The sequence below is a fragment of the Musa acuminata genome, chromosome BXJ2-4 (genome assembly GCF_036884655.1).
Source record: "Musa acuminata AAA Group cultivar baxijiao chromosome BXJ2-4, Cavendish_Baxijiao_AAA, whole genome shotgun sequence".
Lineage (NCBI taxonomy): Eukaryota > Viridiplantae > Streptophyta > Magnoliopsida > Zingiberales > Musaceae > Musa > Musa acuminata.
This window is the reverse complement of record NC_088341.1, coordinates 39,858,835-39,880,173: the sequence shown is the minus strand read 5'-3', so window position 1 is coordinate 39,880,173 and position 21,339 is coordinate 39,858,835. Positions and strand designations below refer to the sequence as shown.

General features: G+C 35.1%; 2 protein-coding genes across 2 annotated transcripts; one reads left to right on the top strand and one right to left on the bottom strand.

Moving 5' to 3' along the window:
• Positions 1 to 1,784: 1,784 nt before the first annotated feature.
• LOC135610843 (uncharacterized) lies at positions 1,785 to 8,496 on the bottom strand. Its single transcript, XM_065105826.1, has 3 exons — positions 7,109 to 8,496; positions 2,527 to 2,785; positions 1,785 to 2,395 (listed from the first exon to the last, which is right to left on the bottom strand). The coding sequence occupies exons 1-3, from the start codon at positions 8,161 to 8,163 to the stop codon at positions 2,222 to 2,224; spliced, it is 1,488 nt and encodes a 495-aa protein (XP_064961898.1). The 5' UTR covers positions 8,164 to 8,496; the 3' UTR covers positions 1,785 to 2,221.
• Positions 8,497 to 15,875: 7,379 nt separating this feature from the next.
• On the top strand, positions 15,876 to 20,338 carry LOC135610842 (uncharacterized protein At1g28695-like). Its single transcript, XM_065105825.1, has 3 exons — positions 15,876 to 16,201; positions 18,487 to 18,858; positions 19,734 to 20,338. The coding sequence occupies exons 1-3, from the start codon at positions 15,944 to 15,946 to the stop codon at positions 20,229 to 20,231; spliced, it is 1,128 nt and encodes a 375-aa protein (XP_064961897.1). The 5' UTR covers positions 15,876 to 15,943; the 3' UTR covers positions 20,232 to 20,338.
• The last annotated feature ends 1,001 nt before the right edge of the window (positions 20,339 to 21,339 follow it).

The following is a 21,339-nucleotide window of genomic DNA, read 5'->3' as shown; positions in this document are numbered from 1 at the left end:
ATATAAAAGGCTCTCTCTCTCTCTCTCTCTCTCTCTCATGTGCCACATATGCTTCTCAAAGGTCAAACGATAAAACTTCTTCGGTAATTGTTCTTATCTTCTATTCTTTTTTTCATGGTATCAGAGTAGTGAGAAAAGCGAAGTTTCGCTCTTACCTTTGACCAATGACCAACGTCGTTGAGAAAAGCGAAGCTTCGCCCTTCTCTTCGGCCAGCGACCAATGCCGCTGCAGCAACATTCTTAAGAGGCTCCACGGCCAATCCTCATCTTCCTCACCGCGGTAGCCTTCGCTGCTTTGACCAACGACCAACGTCGTTGAGAAAAGCGAAGCTTCGCCCTTGTCTTCGGCCAGCGACCAATGCCGCTGCAGCAACATTCTTAAGAGGCTCCACGGCCAATCCTCATCTTCCTCACCGCGGTAGCCTTCGCTGCCTTCGCCGATCTGCCAACAGTCGGTGGACTTAAGGAGAACGAAGTGCGGACTTAAGGAGAACGCCTGTGCCCTCACAGCAATAGCAATCGCAACAATAGCAACGATATGCTCTTGCCCTACTCACGAAGTCTCTCGCTTGTAAATCATTCTTTGCATCGATCCCTGATTGGTATCCTTATCAGGAGCATCATCTTACGGGGGCATGATAGAAGATAAGATTTCCTCAACTATATGAGGAAATCTCTTTATTCTGTTGAGAAAAATTATTTATTCTATTGAAAATTTTTTTTTCTCCTAATCTGTATAAATATGAGAGGGAACATGTTAATGTATTGAAGCATTCTTCATTTCTTCGATAAAACTTCTTCACTTCTTCAATAAAACTTCTTTAGTAATTATTCTTATCTTCTATTTTTTTTTGCAAGGTCAGATCCAAGGCCTGGAACTTTTCGGTGCCTCGGAAGATGATTCTACGTTTCCGCCTGCAAGAATCCAGGAGAACCACGACGACAGAAGACTTCCATGGGTGGGGTGGGGTGGACAGATCGGATAAGAATCTATGACGAGGACGACACTACTAGACGATTGGATGGGATCAGAAAGAGGCATCCTGCCTGGGTTGACTTGATCGGAGTCAACATTTGGCACTCTTCGTTGTCAGAGGGGTAGATCGCGTGACGTGCCCCCTCAAAAAGACGCGCTTACTCCTCTATAGCTTATTTGGACTCTTCTTGCATGCAACTTGTTGTTCGGGGATCCGTATCCGTATCCGTATCCGGATACTGACATCCTGGCATTCCATCGTGCACGTAATATTCTTTTTCTCAATATTCTGGTCTTTGTCGGCACGAGTTCGTAGATTAACTTTTGTTTTTATCTTTTACTTATGCAAGACCTCAGTATTATTTTTCATTTTTCGTAAAACATTCATAATTCCAACGATTGCTTGGTGTTTTTATCTTTTTCCCACCTCAAAATTATTATTATTTTTTTGCCATAAAGCATCCATACTTTTTTTAATAACAAATGTATCTTAAATCACTCTCCTATCATTTTTCTTTTCCTCATTCCCTCACTTTGAATCTCATTAAATGATTTTTTTTTCTTTTCTCGTGAGGTCTCCCCAACCACCCCCTCCAAGGAGAGAGAGAAATGGTAAGAAAAAGATAAACAAACGGAAGAGAGAGAGAGAGAGAGAGAGAGAGAAAGAAAGAATGAGAAAAATAAAAAAGTAATTAATAAATAACAAAATCAATTTCCTTATATATGTATATATATATATATATATATATATATATATATATATATATATATATATATATATATATATCTACGTTAAGTGAGCTCATAATAATTTGAAGACTTGGTTTCAACATCTGCTATTTCATACGACCGACCAGTAGCCACCGTTTCACACATAAAGTTTGTGCTCACGAAAACTCCACACAGGACCACGAAGATAGATCTGATGACACCGTTCTGAGCATAAACACTCATTATATGCACATTAAATGAAACAAAAAAAAAAGGATGAAAAAGAAAAACAAACCTACTGATTCCCATCACTTTTCCTCCTTCAGGTGAGGGGAAGCAGCTCAAAGTAGAATGTAGGATGTCGGGAAAAAAGGGGGACAAGATAAAAAGAAAAAAAAATATAACATGCTGCAAGAATGCTGGGGACTCTCTTGGATGCCCATTTCTTTCTCCATCTTAAACATGCTAACTAGTAACTTACGGTCATCCTCGTTCACAAGTTGGCTACCCTGCTACCACGAAAGAAAAAGCATCTTAGACGATCGCGATTGGAATATCACCGTTGTTACTAGGAATCTGCTTCTGAACAGCTTTCACTGCAGCAACTCTAGCTGCATTAGCTGCTTTATTTGCTGCTGATACCGATTTGTTCACCCTGTCATCAACCTTTGGTGCATCATAAGCTGTCTCAGCTGCTCTTCGTGCTTCCTGAAGATAAAAAGTGAACTATCATGTTGATCTACATCAAACATCTATCCATAGGATATTACTACTAACAAACACAAAAATTTTGCATCATTTTTAATTGGTGCATCAAATGGAAAAAAGAAAACCATTACCTGAACTGCGTTTAGTACTTTAGAATGGTTAACGGCAATTGGTGATCCAGGATTGGTGCTCTGGGTGCTCAAAGTTTCTAGCAGACCATTTTGCCAGTGACCTGACTGTGTCTCCCCATTTCTGAATGTGTACATTCCCAAACCTTGCCTCTTTCCCTCATGCCATGATCCCTCATATCGATGCCCATTTGCAAAACGATACACCCCAAATCCATGCATCTTGTCTGCAAAGTACTCACCAGCATAGGTGTCTCCATTCCTTCGTACATGGAAGAAAATTCATGATTTGTGAATACTGTAGCATGCCAAAGATATAACAATAATTCTGATGCACCTTATAAACAATGTCTCATTGCATTTTGCTTACAAATATCATAAAGCACATTCAATGATCAAATCATTGGAAGTTGTTAGATTTAAATTAGTGGCTCTTTTAAGCTTATGGCAACTGAGCAAACTGGTTCAAGCATTGCGAGGGTAGAGAACATCTTACATTCAATGGTGAAAATTATATCAGCTTAATCCATCTAAAACAGTTAGATGTCCAACAAGCGCGAACAAAATGCCAAAAGCTGCATGTGGCCATTATTTCAACTGCTTCGATCTAGCCGCATGGATCCTTTTTCACTATTAAGTGCCATTATTTCAACCCTGGATTATATCCTTTAAAGCCCAATCCTAGGGCCAACCATGACTAGTATCCAATATATCTTTCACTAATGTTTTATGCTTGCTTGCAAAATCTCTATCCGATAACACAAGAAAATTCGATTTCTGCCTGATCTCTTCTAAGCAGTCGGCCTCTTGTGCTTGGAAGACATTTGCATGAAAACCTACTACTTGCTCAAGAGCACACACTCTGTCTTTAGGATACCTAGTAGACATGCCTATATTATGATAAAGACAGATTTCAAAAGAAGCTTACAATCAGGTTTGCTGGACTGCTATTAAATTTGTTTTGTGAAATTTGATTTTTCGTATGATCTCAGTGGATCATATATGGCCTAAGTTGGGTGCAATTATATCAGCACTATTGCATCAGAACCCATTATAATTCCAAAATTACATGTGCTTGGGTTAGACAAGTACTAGGATGAGCAATCTCTCTCATCGCATAGGTAAACTTGTGTATATTAACTCTTTCCAGACCATGCATCAGCAGGAGCCTTGTGCATCGTCAGGATCCTCATGCTTGTCGTGCTAATGGTAGGCTTTCTACCTAATCTAAGGAAGAAGAAGGTTTAAGATAAGGAAATCATGCATTTGCTAATTTATATATCAATCTCTATTTGATGCTTTTAAGCTTAAAGAAAAAAGAAAGCACCACAGCACCTTTTATTTGCTGATGATTGATAACAATTAAAGCTAACAAACACATCTTGTTGAAATGTCATGAAATTTTGGTGTTTATGGCTCTTTAACTAGTCACCTATTAATTACTCTAAGTTTGTTTACATATTTCTCATGTAATTTACCATGTTCATGCAAGCATGTCTATGGTGAGTGGTGACACTCCAAGAAAAAAAGAGACCAAATTCCCTTTCTTGTAATAAATTATCAACCAGTTATTTGTTAAGGATCAGCATCCCTTGTTAATAAATTCACAATAGGTTGCAAGGTTGGCAACAGGATATCTAATCCGAACAGGGTAGGATACCCTTATTAATTTGATCGTCATGTCCATTTCTAACCATTCTACAATGTCCGAGACTCTAATGAAACCTTGGACCAAATCACCAAACAGAGCACATTTCTTTGTTTCAGTTCTAAGGATGATCAAGGTCCCCATAAAGCTACAAGTGGTAAGAAGGAAAATGGCTTGGATATTCAAGACTTGAACTTTGTCATCACTTACATTTTACATATATATATATATAAACCATTCTAATGACGGATGCTCTCCTTGAGCTACACTTACCACTACCAGGTATAGGTTGCTCCATCTGTGGGACCCTTACTCTAGTGTCTACTTTTGTTTTACACAACCCTCCGGGTTTTCAATATACAAATGGAGTATAAACAAATTTCCAATAACATGGACTTCAACAATGATGCTTCGGAGGCAGCTCATCTATCGTTCAAGTAACAATTCATAAGAAGATTTATTTCTTGAATTATTTTAGATTAATACTGTGCTCCTTATTTAAATTATTTTTTCGAGGTTGGACCTTGGTACAATGGTAGAGATTTGCCCTTTTGCGACCTGTGAGACTAGAGTTCTAGTTATGGAAGCAGTTGTATATTTAGACCTGGGAGATTAATATATATTGTTGATCTCCTCCTGTTCAGGATCTTGCTTTACTCACATCCTACATACTTTGTAAGACAATTTATCATACAATCTTTGATTGTATCTGTATATCTACTAAAAGCTTTTTCTTCTCTAAAACACCAGATGATATCTTTAAGAACCCCACCATATGCTACTTTAAAACAATACATATTATGTGCAAGGTCTTTCTACTTTTCCTTCCTTCTTAATTGTCTTAATAAGCAAATATCTTGTCTGGTTGATATTCCTGGTACAGAGGGTGAATAAATTATAATCATCCCATAAGAGTTTCATAGCAAAAGTTCAAACCCTCCAATGATCAAACATCTTCTTAGTTTTGAATTTTGTATTAAATAAACTAGATAGCCAAATCACTTCTTGATCTCCCAAGTACTTAACATAACCTAAAAGAGACTATCAAATCCTATAATTTTGTCAATCTTTATCCTTATATTTCTTTTACATTATTTTATTTGCACAAACATATACAGCATACTACAATCTTCAATTGACTCAAAAGTCTTCAAGAAACTCGTATATTAGCACATATGTTTAGTTACACCCAAATAAATCAACCAAGAAATATCATCCTCAACCATATTTAGTTCGGAAATCATGAAAAATATCTCTTGTGTAATTCCTTCTCCCTCTTTAGGAGACAAAATTCAGCCTTGTGGTGTCCTAGTCTCCATAGTGGAGACATACATCTTTCTTATTCTTGTTTTTTATGGGCATTTGCAGGTTGATGGAATTCAAGTTCGCTGCTTTGAAGAATTGCCAAGCAAATCTTCCTCCGCCACATTAACTTTGATAAATTGTGTAATTTTCTTGTCTTGATCCTACATATGGAATTCCTCCGCAAAAGAACTCCAGATCAAGGAATTCAATTCCACCCAATTTTGTAAGCTGGTATTTACCATTTAATAATTATTGAGTTGAGTAAAAGAAAATTTTGCCTGGTTGCATCTTCCACCATGTATCTTATCTCCAATCTCCAATGACCCCTTAACAGGAAGTACATTTTGGTAGGTATAAAAGGAAAACATCCAACATTTCATTCAAAATACGACCTCTGCATGTGTAGTCATCATTATCTCAGTTCTGTCTTACAAGAGTGTGGGTCCCTATTTCATCCTCATTCTCTTCAGGTTGTAGTGTAAAAAGCAGAAAGAACTTAGAGCACTTGACGAAGAAGTTGCAACTTTCTTTTGCCACACGTGAGAATTGCCTCCATCATCTCACTCCAATTTGACAAAGTCTAACGCCAGCTTTGTTTGTGGCATCAAGATCAATGTTGCAGAAAAAAGTAAAGCCTTAAGACTGTAAATCCAAAATTTGAAACTCATGCTTTCAACATTGCAATCACTTTCCTAAGGTTCTATTCGTCCAACCAAGCAAAGGGGGATATCCAAATAAACCTTCAGAACACAATAAGATCAATTATTTACTGCATTTTGCGCTAGCTAAATGAATCCACTGCACACACAGAGATGCCGATACTACTATCAGACTTGTATCTTAATTTCTGAAACAAATAGTACATAAGGGTGGTTTTGTGACAAAATAGTAAAAGATTGTTCTTTATGTATAAGATTATATAATAAAACCACATGGCTATATTAATCCACCAACAACAGTCACTCCATTATTAAACTATTTCCATTCCAAAGGAAAGCCTGGAGTTATAAAATAAGCAGGTTATGTGACAAATATGGTCAAGAAATAGGCAGGTTGATGATATTACTTCGACATCAGCAAAAAGATTCACTTGATTGCTGGCAATGTTCAAAACCAAATTGACCAACAAGACAATAACATATTACAAAATGACATCATAATCAATTCATGCAGAACCAACAATGATAATAATAATATGAGCAATCAAAGTGCAATAATCAATTGTCAAATGTAACGATTGGCAATCACATAATAACATGAGCAACAAAATAAGATCCACACAAACACACAGAAAAAGAAACCCTACTGACTCATAGAAGAAATGATAATAACAACCAAAAAGAGACATAGCATCGTGCAAATAAGTTAATGTTCCGAACCAGTATATTCAGAAACACCTACTTGGTCTTATGAAGTCAGTATTATTACTGAATAATCCTAGATACAACAAAACTAATAATAATAACACCAAAATTAATAATAATCCTAGAAACACCTAGCATCTAGTAACACCAAAATTAATAATAATACATAATTCATCCCATCTCCATCAGGAATGCTTTTCTCAGTAATAGCAGGAAACATTGATGATAAAGAAAAAGGAATTATAGAAAGAGAATGTGCCTCTGTTACCTGAAATGGTAATGGCCAAACCCATGCTTGACTCCCCATTTAAATTCGCCTACATATCGGCTCCCATCTTCGCAGGTGTGCATTCCACGCCCATGGCTCTGCCCATTGGACCACTCCCCAGCAAAGACATCACCCGTGTAGAACCGATACACCCCAACCCCATGGCGAAGTCCATGCCTATACTGGCCACGGTAGCGGCTGCCCCGAGCCCAGGTTTCCACACCATACCCATCGTACTTATCGTCAACCCAGTCGCCCTCATACCTCCCGCTCATGTAATAGTGGTACACCCCGCTCCCGGCGCACTTGCCCTTGTGGAACTCGCCCTCGTAGACATCCCCATTGCTATAAGCCTGGACGGCATACCCTGAGGTGGGGCCGCGGTTGGCCCCGGGCTTGCCAGCGGAGGAGTCGCCGATGGACCAGAGGACGGGGGGAGGGCGTGGGTGGTGGTGGCGGGGGAGGAGGAGGGCGGAGGAACGGGAGAGGAGGAGGCGAAGGGAGGGGAGGGGGAGGGCGTGGTCGTGGAGTGAGAAGAGGAGAAGCAGGAGGACGGAGGAGAAGGCGAGAGCGGAGAAGAAGTCAAGGAGGAAGGAGCGGCCGCGGGTGATGTCAGAGGAGGAGAAGGAAGAGGAGGAGGCGGAGGAAGAGGAAAAGAGGAGGTAGAGGGAGGGGAAGGAGAGGAGGAGAAAAAGGCGGAGGCGGAGGTGGAAGCGGCGAAGGATCTGGCAGAGAGCGGAACCGGTGGAGGCGGCAGAGAAGCGTGAGCGCCGGGGCCCGACGGTGGCGGATGCGAAGGAGGGGGCAGCGGTTGCGACGGTGGGGGAAGGGGAGGGGGACGGGGTCAAGGAGGGGCGTTTGTGGGGGGTGGAGAGGGCAAGGTGGTGGAGGAGGTGGGCATTAGGGCTGGGGTTATCGTCGGAAGGGGGGATTTGGAGGATCCGGGGAGGGTGGAAGAGGGGGAGAAGAGGAGGGGAAGAAGCGACGGGGGTGGAATCGGAGAGAGCAAACAAGCTGCTTTCCTCTCCGTCGTCCTTCTTCTTGTGATGCAGCATTTACCAATAACACCGACAAGGCTGCGGCCGCTCCTGCTGCTACTGCTCTTTCTTCTTCATCATCACAGGCGACTGCCACTCTTTAATCTCTCTCTCTCTCTCTCTCTCTCCCTCTCCCTCTCCCTCTATACTTCCTTTGTCTTCTCAGCGAGCAAAATCCACAACTATTTCCTTATGCTTCTCTTTCCCTCAATTGATATATAATAATCCCTTTGCTGCTTCCCTCGTTCTTATTATAAGTAGGCTCTCCTTCTCTGTAGGAGGGAGGAAGAGAGGGAATGGTGAGACTTGAGAGGCGGTTGCTTGATTTCTGTTGGTGTGAGAAGGGTGGGGGTGGGGAAGAGAGAGAGAGAGAGAGAGAAAGAGAGAGAGATGGGTGGAGAGTTTTATTTTTAGGGATGGGGGGTTGGGAATAAAAAATTGGGCCATTTTTTTTTCCTTTTAATAAAAAAATTATTATTTTTTCCTTCTTTCAATTATATTCTTCTCATTTTTATATTTCCTAAAAAGAGCTCAAGAAAATCAAAATAGAGTTATATTTTTTTTACTATTATAATTAATTTTAAAAAATAAAAAGATATATATTAATTTAACAATTTAATACAACATTCAATAATGATATTTCTCACCTTATAAATATAAAAAATATATATCCAACAAAAATTAGACAGAAAAAAAAAACTACTTTTATTAAGAATCTGAACCAATATTTCTGCATTTGTTTCCATTACAATATCCTTGAAAAATAAAAATAAAAATAAAAAAATAGTCCTATTTCTAGAAAATCTTAAGAATCTCTCTTGAAACTGATCTCTATCAACATTAAATAGTCAATGTGAGTTGTTCCATCTATTGTACCTTTCAGATGGAAATGGACAAGCACACATTTGCCTTTCTATATTATATCTTGTGAGATAACATCAAGTTTAGACATTTGGGAGGTTCTACAAGTTAGATTGGTCATGCTGTTAAATCAAAGCTGTATCCCTTTGATTGATTTCTGGACTTTGAAAGCATCTAAGAATTGATTAGATAGTGATGATGGCTTCACTACTTCATGCCTTGTATGTGTGCTTTTCCATAACATCTCTTTTATGAATCTAATCATAGTTTAGATAGGAAGCATCTTCACTTTGATTAGAGAATATAATTGTTCCATCCTTGTAGTCGGTAGATAATAAATTTGTTATTATTATTATTATTATATGATATTTGAAGGGTAAATTTTTAGAAAAGAATCTCTGCTTTGGGTCTTTTTGATTGTTTTGTCTTTCTCATTAATACCTTTAAAAAAAAAATTTTATGAATCTTTCGGAAGTCCATGATAGAATATGTCGATGATAGATTAATTTATATTGTATTTTTAGTCTTTGTTCATTAGTTATGATTTTTTTTATAGGTGGTAAAAATACTATATCTGATTTAAAAATATTATAAATTAAATTATTTTTTTTCGTGTTCTTATTCTCAAACCATTAAATATACGTATTTAGAAGCGCAAATTATTTTATATTATATGTTGAGTGGTTTTTTCTTGGGTATAATGTTTAATTTAGATAGATAGGAAGCATTTTTCACCTTAAATAAATAAATAAATCTAATTGATCCATCCTTGTAGGTCAGTATATATTAAATTTATGATATACATGATATTTGAGTACATGTTGGATTTTATTTTTTTCCATGTTTTACTTGGGGTTTGATATTTATTTAAATAGGTGTTGTATCCAAATAATGATCCATATGATGTTCTAATTAATTTTGTGTCTTAATTTAGGATCTTGACCCTAATCAAAACAAATAAATTGAATTATGTGTGTAAATATGATAATAGCAATCCTAACCATGCAAAGATCATATTTGAAACATGCTAATATGCATATCAAAGGAAGGAAAAATAAATAGCTATTACGATATAAAATACAACAAATATTAAAAGATTGTAGCCTTGAGGATGTTTTCACTGAATTAAGGATTTAATTTGTAATGCTAAAACCCCCCCCTACATGTCTAACACTCTTGAAAATGCAAATAATAGGTGACACTCTTGTCATAAAATCCACACCTACTCGAGTTGAAGGTTCATCAAACAACACATCAGTAGTTGTCGGAGAAGATGCATCCTTGCATCATTAACATCCATAGAATGAAACGTAAACGTGAGGGAACATTCAATTATCAACGATCAATCAATGCACAAATAGTTCATAATAGTGCAACTATTAATGTGGCCAACAAGTGATTGACAACTCTACCGGAAGTGGGGAAGAATGTGGCCAACAAGTCAGTGATCTTCTAAGATGCTTAAAGTGTAATTTACTAATATAATCATCAATTTTTCACTCTTTATTTAAGATTAAATCAAGGTATAATTTAAAATCAAATCTTAAAATATCAGTCGTGCACAATAATGATTCCATATACGTGTTCTCTAGTTTTTTATTTTACTCGAGTCCCCTAACCAATCTAATAATAGATTGATTCTCGTATACTTTTATGGTTAATTATATATTATCTTATATAATTAATAATATTTAGTATATTGATCTTTATATTTTTAAAAATTATATTGGGATCTTTATACTAAGGTGAAACATTTAATCTCGTTTTCCTCACACTATCGACGTATTTACTCTATTTTATTTCGATTTACTACTGAGTGCATATTGTATTTTCATTAGTAGAATGGACGGTGTAAGGAGAAACAAGATTAAATGTTTCACTTTTATAGATATAAGAATCTCAATGTAACTTTTGAAAGTATAGGAATCGAGACACTAAAAATAACTAATTACAGAAGTAATATATAATTATCTCATAATTTGATCATAATTTAATATAATAAGATAATTATATTATAAAATTATTAAGTATGAATAATTACTCTAATATATTTAATCATAAATTTAATTATAATAAAGCCATAAAAATATTATAATTTTTAATATAAATTTATCATCCGATTATGCCTCACATTCATTATATTATTATTATTATTATTTTACTCTATATTGATCTCTAAAGAGCATATATCAAACAATCAAATGAGAGAATGTATCTAATAAAAGACATCAATGATGACTTCGGTTGTCGTCAACAAAAAAAAAAATCCACAGTGTATATAAAATCAACCAATAACTATAACGCTGTATTTATTGGTTGGAGTTGGAGGTGGGACGAAGAGAAGATAGAAATATCGAATCAAAAGGGAGGACTCATGTTGCCACATTACCATCACTACTTGCTCCAACCCTAAACCTTTGGAAAGTCCAATCCTACAAATTTCGACTGGCCACAAACTTGCACATATAAAGCCTGTGACTCGCATAATTAGACTACTGAAACATTGGGACCCAAAAATTAATGAACATGTAGACAAGAAATTTAGGGAATCTTGTGCCAAAACAGTCCCCTCCTGTCCACAAAGGTTACTCCCTATATATCGTATGTTTCAATTTTGTTATATTAGTTACTCCCTATTGAGTTCTCTAATTATGATTGATTGTGTCTTCCTTCCAACGTTTAGCATTCCAATGTAATTTCAAACACATGCAAGAAAGGCACAAAGTGATTTCAGTACAAGACATCTATGTGTATCTCTTGGGAATCATCATCATACATATCAATACCAAAACATCTATATTTTAAATATAAAATTAAAACTAATTATATATTACCATATGTAATTAGTGATAATATATGGCTCTTTATACTTTCAAAAGTTACATTTATATCTCTATATTTATGAAAGTGAAATATTTAATCTCATTTCTTTTCGTGTCGTCGACTCTATTGAGAAAATACTGTAGTATCACGGACTTAGTTAGAGTTGCTTAAGTCGCAATGAGGCGCTCTTACGATATATACATCAACAAAAGATCAACTTAGTTACAACCTCGTGAAGGTCTCGAATTGACCTGGAAAACAACAAGTTGATTAATTTAAAAATGAGCGACGAACAAGTCCCGACATCCTACGAAGAGGAAAGCTTTACAAATAATTCAATAAGCACCTTTAGTGCAAGAGATAAAAGAGAGAAATAAGGAAACAATAACTTTAGAAGGTTGAACGAACAGTTGTAAGTCCACAAACAACTGGTTACTAGGTGTCAGACATGAAGGCAAGTTCCCATCAAGTTAACGTACGAAATTATGAAGAGTATTCAACGCTCGATACTATTACGAAGCCTCATCCTCCCTAATGCCACCCGGGGGGATCCGAGATGTTGAGATGATTGACGTTTCACGTGTAGTTGTAGTTTGTAGAAAATAGATTGTGGCACGTGAAAACGAAATTATTTTGGGACAATTTTACCTAGCACAACGAGCGGTCAATTGTAGAGCTGCAACTTATTTGAGCTTACATTTTTACAAGTAAAAAACACATAAAACTAAGGGAAAAAATACTACCAAACATATGTACAAGTATGCAAAAGCGACAAATGGTTCAAGCTGTTGCAGGTGCGCGATGACCGTTTATGATAGCAAGGTTTACCATTAAGCACATGTAGATTCTACCTCACTTCGGTTTACTATTAAGCACGTGCAGTATTTCCGTTAACGAAATCAACGACCTAAGGAGAAATGAGGTTAAATGTTTTAATTTCGTATAAAGATCCCAATGTAATTTTTGAAAGTAGAAGGAATGTTAAAAATAATTAATTACATAGGATAATATATAATTAATCTTATAAAATTATGTATAATTAAAAATATATAAAATAAAATTACTTATAAATAGAAAAACATACAAAATTCAATATATAGCATATATGCACTAAATGTTAACATCCTCCATTTGTGTACATGTCATTGATATATATATATATATATATATATATATATTAATGATTTCTCAGCTTAGAATTTTGAAATCAAATTACATGGAGGATAACAAATTTGAAGTATGAAAAAATTATATCAAGAGAAAAAAATAAAAAATAAAAGTTAATGATTTCATAAATACCTTATATATTTTAGATTTTTTATTAAGGATGATGTAGGAAAAACTCGAGTGTTTATGAGGGTTCTTTTTAGTATATATATCAGAAAAATTCTTTGGAGCTTATGTTAAAAAATATTTTATGAACTTAATGTAGTTTATAATTTATTCTCTCATGATAAAAAAAAAAACTTTTTTCATTAATATAGATAAGTAATGACAGATTAGATTTATTTTGTATCAATTATTTTTAAATATTTATTTTTCTAAGTTTAGACAACCCACATTATCAATGCTCCTACTACAACATTTCACTCGAGTAAAAAACATCATAGCATCATCAGTCTTGTTCTTCATTAGAGTTGCTTCCAATGTTATTGCCATTTAATTTTTTTGGTGTTCAACAACTTATTTATTTGGTCAGTGCTTGAGTTAGGTCATCTCATTAAGGTGGCTTTGGGCTCCAAAATTTGGAATGATTATACAATCATGGATCCTAAAAGGCAATTATTGGAATCAATATAGAGGTTGTCCATTTTATAGGTCAAAACCACACATTTTATAGCTTAATGTGTTGACTCAAGGAGTTCAACATCAGGTCAACATCATCATGGGTTTGGTTGCCGACGAGTTATTATGTACGTTTGGTTGTATGCAGGTCATATGAGATCGGACTCTCGCATGTTGCATTCATATCACCCATATGAAATGTCACATCGCGCATTCACTCTCTTTAAATCAATATTTCAGCCATTCGTCACCAGTTTTCTCACAAATCTCGATCAAGTTTAAGGTTTTAGAACAGCAATATATAATAATAATAATAATAATAATAATAATAATAATAATAATAAAATGATTAATAATGATGTAAATTTATTGTTAATTTTATTTATTGATTAACAATACAAATATTTGTGAGACAATGAATGACATAATATTTTGATTGATTGAAGTATTAATTCCTTCCCCTATGTTTTTTATCATGATAAAAAATATATTTAATGTATGAGATTCTCGTTAAAGTATAATCCGATTTCATACTAAATTTCTAAAGGATATATTTTTTTCTAGAAAATAGTAAAATACTAACATTTTGGGTATTTTCAGATAGTGCTCGTAATTTAAAAGAATTCCAAAATACTCTTAAAAATTTTCACTAATTTTTTTTCACTCCTTTTTTACATGTTCATTACGATTCCATATTTTAGGTTCATAGTTGATTTGATTAAGGCTAAAATTTCATTTGAATCATTTATAATATTTTCGAGTAGATTTTATAGTATTTTATTATGGTGGTTAAAACACTATAATAAGTTATTTTTTAATTTCTATTTGAGTGATGTTATTATTAAACTATTATAAATATTTATTTGAATCATATATAAAATGATTTTTAATATATTTTTATTCAACTTATATTTAAGTAAGTTTTAAGTGTTTTTTTTATTGTGATAGTCAAAACACTATAATCAATTTTAAGAGATTATTTGAGTTTTTTTAATTAAATTAATTTTTAAAAATCAAAAGAGATGTATTTTTTATAAAAAAAAAATAAAAATAAAAAAAGATTGTTTTCTAGAGAGAGAGCTTTTTTTTTTATCCTCCTTGTAATTTGCTCAATAATCATTGATCATAAATTTACACATGGTTTTCCATGATTGATCCTCTTTGTGGTGAACAACTCCACAAAATTAGGCAAACTACTCCCCCCAACCCCCACTCTCTCTCTCTCTCTACTTTCTTTACATATCTTTCCGGTCCCACCACTCAGTGCTCGCATGCTCACACTCTGCACTACTCCATAAAATACTCAAAACATAATCTTATAAACTTGAGTGTTTCTTATGTCATCCTTAATGAAATTGAAACATATAAAGTATTTTAAAATGATTAATATTTAATTTTTAGATTTTTTTTCTTGTTATAAATTTATTTCATACTAAATTTTTAGTGGATGATTTCCTTAGAAAATATCCATAATTTCGATATTTTCTAACCATTACCACCTGTTTTGTTTTTGTTTTGGATAGTGCTCCTAATTTAAAAAATATCTAAAAAAATTCAATTAATTTTTTGCTTATTTTTTACTCATTTTAAACTGTTATAATATTTTATTTAACTAATTTATAGTATTTTTATCTAAGTACTAAAAAAAGTATAAATGTATCTTTTTTGTTATATTATCATTTCTTCTATATTAAGGTTCGTATTTGTATCGTTTTGGATCATTTAAAGTATTTTCGAGTAAGTTTTATAATGTTTTAGTATGGTGATCAAAATATTATAACAAGTTAAAATTTTAATTCTATTTGGGTATATTATCCTTAAACTATTATAAATACCTATTCGAATCATAATATGATACATCAAATAATTTTTAACATATTTTTATTTGACTTATTTATAAAAATTTTAAGTTTATTTTATAATATTTTATTGTGGAAGGCAAAACTTATAAATTTTTTTTGAGGGATAATTTTATTTTTAATTAAGGATATTATTTAAAAATTCAAAAGAGATATAATTCATAAAAAATCTAAAATATGATTATTTTATAAAGAGAGTTTTTTTTTATTATCTTCCATTAAATTTGCCCAACAATCATCATAAATTTACACATGGTTTCTCGTGATTGATTGATCCTCTTTTGTGGTGAAACAAAGTACACGAAATTAGGCAAACTGCTCCCCCCACCGCCCGGTCTCTCACACCGTCTCTACTTTCTTTATGTATCTTTCCGGTCCCACCACGGAGTGCTCGCTGCTCACACTCTGCACTCTGCAACTCTGCACTTGCTTCATAAAAGGCACCGCCGCTTCCCACACCACATCGGGCGATGCTGCTGCTGCCTTCGTCGCAGTACTCAGAGAAGAACAGGCGGCACATCTGGTCGGCTCAGGTCCCCCCCATGGATCTGGCAACCAGTGGAGCAGCCTCTGCTCGCGAGTCATCCAAGGCCGTCGTCGTCGGCCGCAGGACGGGTATCACGGCCTGCTCTCTGCTTCTGCTCTCGCTGCTCATCTACGCCTGCCCGGGGCCACCCGAGCTGTTCTCGTCGACGGCGTTCCCCGTTCTCCAACACCCATTCGATGCGGTACGCTTGCTTAAAGTGATCTCCTTTGCTCCTGCACTCATCTCCTTTGCCTTGTAATATGTAATGCCGTAGGATTGTGGGAAGCAATACATGAAATTAGCTCAAGAATCCACATGACGGCGAACGATTGAGGAAGGATGAGTCCCTTGATGTCGGCAGCCAAACGAGAGCGCAGTAAAAGTACAGACTTGTGCGAGCAATGTAGATTGACAGGCCCATTTGGTTCTCTTCTTTTCCTTCCCCCCAAATTTACCTCTATCGCAAAGAACATTGTTGATGTCATCTTTACAGCCGTAGATTGTCTCCCCCCCCCCCCCCACAACCTAGTTAGGCATTTGTTGCAACTCTTTCTGTAGGGTGACTCTAAAGTGATAGAAGACAGGGCAGAGCTGGAATTGCACTCTGTTGGGGGGGGCCTAGGCACTTGAGGTGTTGGAACATGAGGTGGGGCTAGTTACAAAAAGAACAGGGAACAGGAGGTGGGTAGGTAGGTAGGTTGGTGGCAAGAGGTGACTTAAGTGATTGTTTTGGGGGAAAGATGGTTCAGTGTTTCTCTACTTTAACTAGCTTCCACTTAGGAGGGAACAGTTGCCATTCTCTTTGGCATTAGTTAGAGCTCTTCAATTAGCTTTATCAAGTGTCTGAGTTGGTCAATTCAACAGTCTTAGTATAAGACACCAATCTAATCCAAATGCTTAATTAAACAAATAAATTATGGACATTTTATATGTCATATATCCTCTTACCATCTTATGTCTCATAAAAGAGAATGATGAATTTTGAGCTTTGATATGCCATTTTGATGAATCCAAACTTTAACTTAACCCATCTAACAAGTTACACATATAGGGTTGTGCTTTGTAAATTGAGAAAACTGGAATATCGAATCGCATCAAGAACCCTTGTTTTTCAATTTTCCACTTGTATTTGGGAACAGGTTCGACTTAGAAGGTTGAGAACCATTCCCAATTGAGGCCTGATAAAAGATTCTCAGAAAGAAAGGAATAGTTTGTCAGCAAAGTTCCACTTGTAAATTGAGAAAACTGGAATATCGAATCACATCAAGAACCCTTGTTTGTCAATTTTCCACTTGTATTTGGGAACAGGTTTGACTTAGAAGGTTGAGAACCATTCCCAATTGAGGCCTGATAAAAGATTCTCAGAAAGAAAGGGATAGTTTGTCAGCAAAGTTCATCTCACAAGACATAACTTTTATTGGTTTTTCAAAATTCTTACATAATAGTCAATTAATGCATTTGTGCTCGTTTTTCTACATCATAAAATTTTTGTATGGTGGTGTCAAAATACAAATGTTTGAAATGTTGATTTACCTATGCTAGTGATTGGATTATTGGTGGCATAAAAATTGACACTGCCTGCGGCCGGTTAATAACATCATCGAACTGATTTTAATTGCATTCTGTAAAAACTTCTGTATGAGTTAATGACTTAACCACACTGCTAATTGCTGGGTTAAATTTCTTACTTAAAATTATACTTAAAATCTATCACTGTAATTTTCCTTTGTTAGTGATCCACTTCGAACAAAGAATTCAGTGGTGCTATTGATAGTTCCAAGGTCTTAAAAAGACTTATCTGATTGCACCATTTATATATAATTTTTGTGATGCATTTCTTTTATGTAAAATTTTATTCTCTTGATTTTCTTAACCGACAAATCTGTACAACACTTACAAATTTACTATCATCACTCTATCTACTGTGCAGATCATGATGTAGAAGCTTACTCTAAAGCAATTTCTTTTGCAGTGTTAATTACTTTTTATTTCACATAGTCTGCTACATGAGACAGACATTCTACAATATAGCGATTTTATAGCCTCTAAGAATGATGTAATTGCTGTTTATATACTGCATAGATATCAGTAGTGCTTGTGATTGATAATCGTTCTCTCAATCTGAACCTTTTTAAAGTTCATGCATGCTATGAAACAAAGACACCCTTTCTAGTTTAACCTTTAAAATTTAATGTAGAAAGAGAATTTCAATTTTTAGCCATTGACAAATTTATATCAGAGGCATGTACATGTTTTATTATGGTGCTTCAATACTCGTTGATGATTCTTTTTCAGATCTGCAATCTAAAAATCTGTCATGATTCGATTTAGGATCCAAATGCCGTAGTGAGATAACCAACTTGGTTTTCTGGTTCTCACATACTAGCTTGACAAATTCATACACATACGAACAGGACCAAAAAAAAAAGGAATACCTTAATTATTTCATTGGAGATCATGCATTTATGCAATGTTGTGTGTGGACAGAGAAAAAGTGTCGAACGAGATGAATTGGGCATCGCCTTGGAGGGAACTTCGATGAAGAATAAGACACTAATAATTGCCATTTTAAATAAAGCATACATTGGTGAAAATGGCATGTTGGATCTCTTCCTGCTGAGCTTGCACCAAGGGGAAAACACTGAGTTCTTGATCAATTACCTCCTCCTCGTAGCAGTTGATGAACTGGCCTTCAATCGATGTAAAGCATTACAACTTCACTGCTATCATCTTGTCTCTGAGGATGTTAGTTTCTCCAAGGAGGCCTTTTACATGTCTGGTAACTTTATCAAGATGATGTGGAGAAGAACTCAATTCCTTAGAGAAGTCCTGAGGCGTGGATATAGCTTCATCTTCACGGTAAGACTAGTGGTATTGCAATATATAACTTGTGGTGCCTAAAAGCCAATTGTACTCATACATAATTTAAATGACTGTTGATATGATTTATTTAGATTTCATTCAACATGCCCATGTTGAGCACAAACCAAATATCACCACAAAATGCAGCCTTGAGTCAATAAAATTGGCTTCATTTCAATAAATTTCTAGTAAAGTAGCCACTAAAATTTTCTTCCTGTCATGATAGAAATTAGCATCTCTCATATGAAATTTTGATAATACAAGAAACAAGTATTACTAGACATGACAGAAAATGTCTTCTATCATTTATAACTTCTTTCTTTGTTTGTTTTAACAATTTCAATAGATACTAGCTAGTAATTTTGTTTTAGTTAAAAGTAATTTCAATAGATACTAACAAAGAGATCTAAGTACATAGGTAGCATGAACACTGCAAGAAATAGAAGAGGCACAGATTAGGACAACTTCCATTAAAGCATCTTTGAAGAACTCTGCAGAAGCATAAGACTGACATTTCTGATCCCTTCTTACATTTTTCAATAGGATTATGACTCTTTTGAACTTATTATTCATCTGGTAATTTTAGTCCTTTGTTCAGATCTTCATGCTAGTCCAGGAAAGAAGGACAAAGTGATAATTTATCATATAATGCTGCTTAATTTTGTTATTACCTATGTCTCAGTCATAGTGGACTTCACTTTTCAAACGAAACTGAGTAAAGATTGAACAAGAGTTGGGAAACCTATTTGTTAATTTAATGTACATGCTCTTACCATAAAGAAGAAGATTTCAGCTGAGCCCCTGTATTATGGAAACAAGTGTTAATAATAATGTGTAATTATATAACTTTTCTTGCTTGTTATCATTATCAGGACATGGATATACTCTGGCTAAGGAACCCATTAACAAGATTGAATGGTGGAGAGGACCTGCAGATAAGTTGTGACAATTACAACGGTCAGCCATTCGACGCTACCTCCAACTTAATCAACACCGGATTTTATTTTATTTCATCCAACAGCAGGACTATAGCTTTGTTCAATCGGTGGTATGGTGCGATGAACAGTTCATCAGGCATGAAAGATCAGGATGTATTGCTTAAGATGAACTTTGAAGGTGTCTTTGAACAACTGGACATGAAAGTGAGGTACTTAGACACCGATTACTTCAGCGGGTTCTGCCAGAAAAGCAAGGACTTCAGAAAAGTGATCACCGTTCATGCAAACTGTTGCATCGGCTCAAATGCGAAGCTCATCGACCTAAGAGCCTTCTTGGAAGCCTGGAAGATTCACAATGGCACATCAAATGCTTCTTGGCCTAAACACAAGTCATGTTTGCTAGCAAAGAACAGAAAGCTGATCTTTGTATGATGATTACGTGCATGAAAGATTGATAATTAGTTGTGAGAAATCTTCAGCACATTTGTCTTATTAATTTTGTTCCCGGTGATCCTTGTTATTGCCAAATTAGCTTTTCCTGTCCAAGTACACAGCTTGAGGAGCAGCAGTACACAGAACTACTACAAGCTTATCATGAAATCAAATCTGTGATGCTAATTTTTGAAGAAGAATCAAGTATATATTCATATTAATCCTAATATCTAGTATTGTTCCCAAATCTTTATAATAACAGATTATAGAGGATTTAACCCAAATATTGAAGAGGCCCAAACCTTTCGCATACTCGAGAGCTTCCAAAATTGCTTTGTGTTATGCATGCAATGCTAATGTAAATATTTTTGAAAATGTCAATTAGCTTAGTTAGTAATGATTATTATAGTTTATCATAAGGCCTTTAAGTTCAAATCATGTCTTCACCACTTACCCTTTGTAAAAAAAATAAAAATAAATATTACCCTTTGTAAAAAAAATAAAAATAAATATTTTTAAAGAATAAAAATAGGATAGGATCCGATTAAGATTGCATCAACTTTGAAATCAACTCAAATAGTCCGAACTCTATGTACTTAAGTAATTTGGATATAATTTACGTAAACACTCTGAATCCAAAGTTCATGCTTTAGAATAAGAATAATTTTATCCTATTTTAGTCAATAGATCTATGTGAATTTCCACGTTATTTTAAACTCAATAAAGGTAATTTAATTGAATGATAAGGTTTGGGTTTGGTTTATAAGACCAATTGGACCCAAATTGAAGTCCAAATGAACCCGCTATTCTCATTGCTTCCATGGAATGACTAAAATACCCTGGTCACGAGAACCGCTCAATAATTTATTGGGCCAATATCTACTCTTTTTATGACGAAAATACCTTTCATCATTCTACGTATTGGCGGCCACGAGAGCCACTCAAATCGAGGATAATGTGGTAAAACTACAAGCTTGGTTTGATTTACCGGACTAGTCGGAGCCAAATCCAATCCCAACCCGATCCGGAATCCATCATATTCTCGGTATGACTAAAATACCCTTACCTTGTCAGCCGGACTGCAGTCAGAACAGCGGTTCAACAAGGA

Coding starts and splice junctions, on each gene's coding strand:
- LOC135610843 (XM_065105826.1), bottom strand. CDS start 8,163: ATGCTGCATCACAAGAAGAAGGACGACGGAGAGGAAAGCAGCTTGTTT. Junction 2,786..7,108: donor TTTGGCCATTACCATTTCAG/GTAACAGAGGCA, acceptor CCATGTACGAAG/GAATGGAGACACCTATGCTG. Junction 2,396..2,526: donor AAGTACTAAACGCAGTTCAG/GTAATGGTTTTC, acceptor TTTTATCTTCAG/GAAGCACGAAGAGCAGCTGA.
- LOC135610842 (XM_065105825.1), top strand. CDS start 15,944: ATGCTGCTGCTGCCTTCGTCGCAGTACTCAGAGAAGAACAGGCGGCAC. Junction 16,202..18,486: donor TCCAACACCCATTCGATGCG/GTACGCTTGCTT, acceptor GTGTGTGGACAG/AGAAAAAGTGTCGAACGAGA. Junction 18,859..19,733: donor GATATAGCTTCATCTTCACG/GTAAGACTAGTG, acceptor TATCATTATCAG/GACATGGATATACTCTGGCT.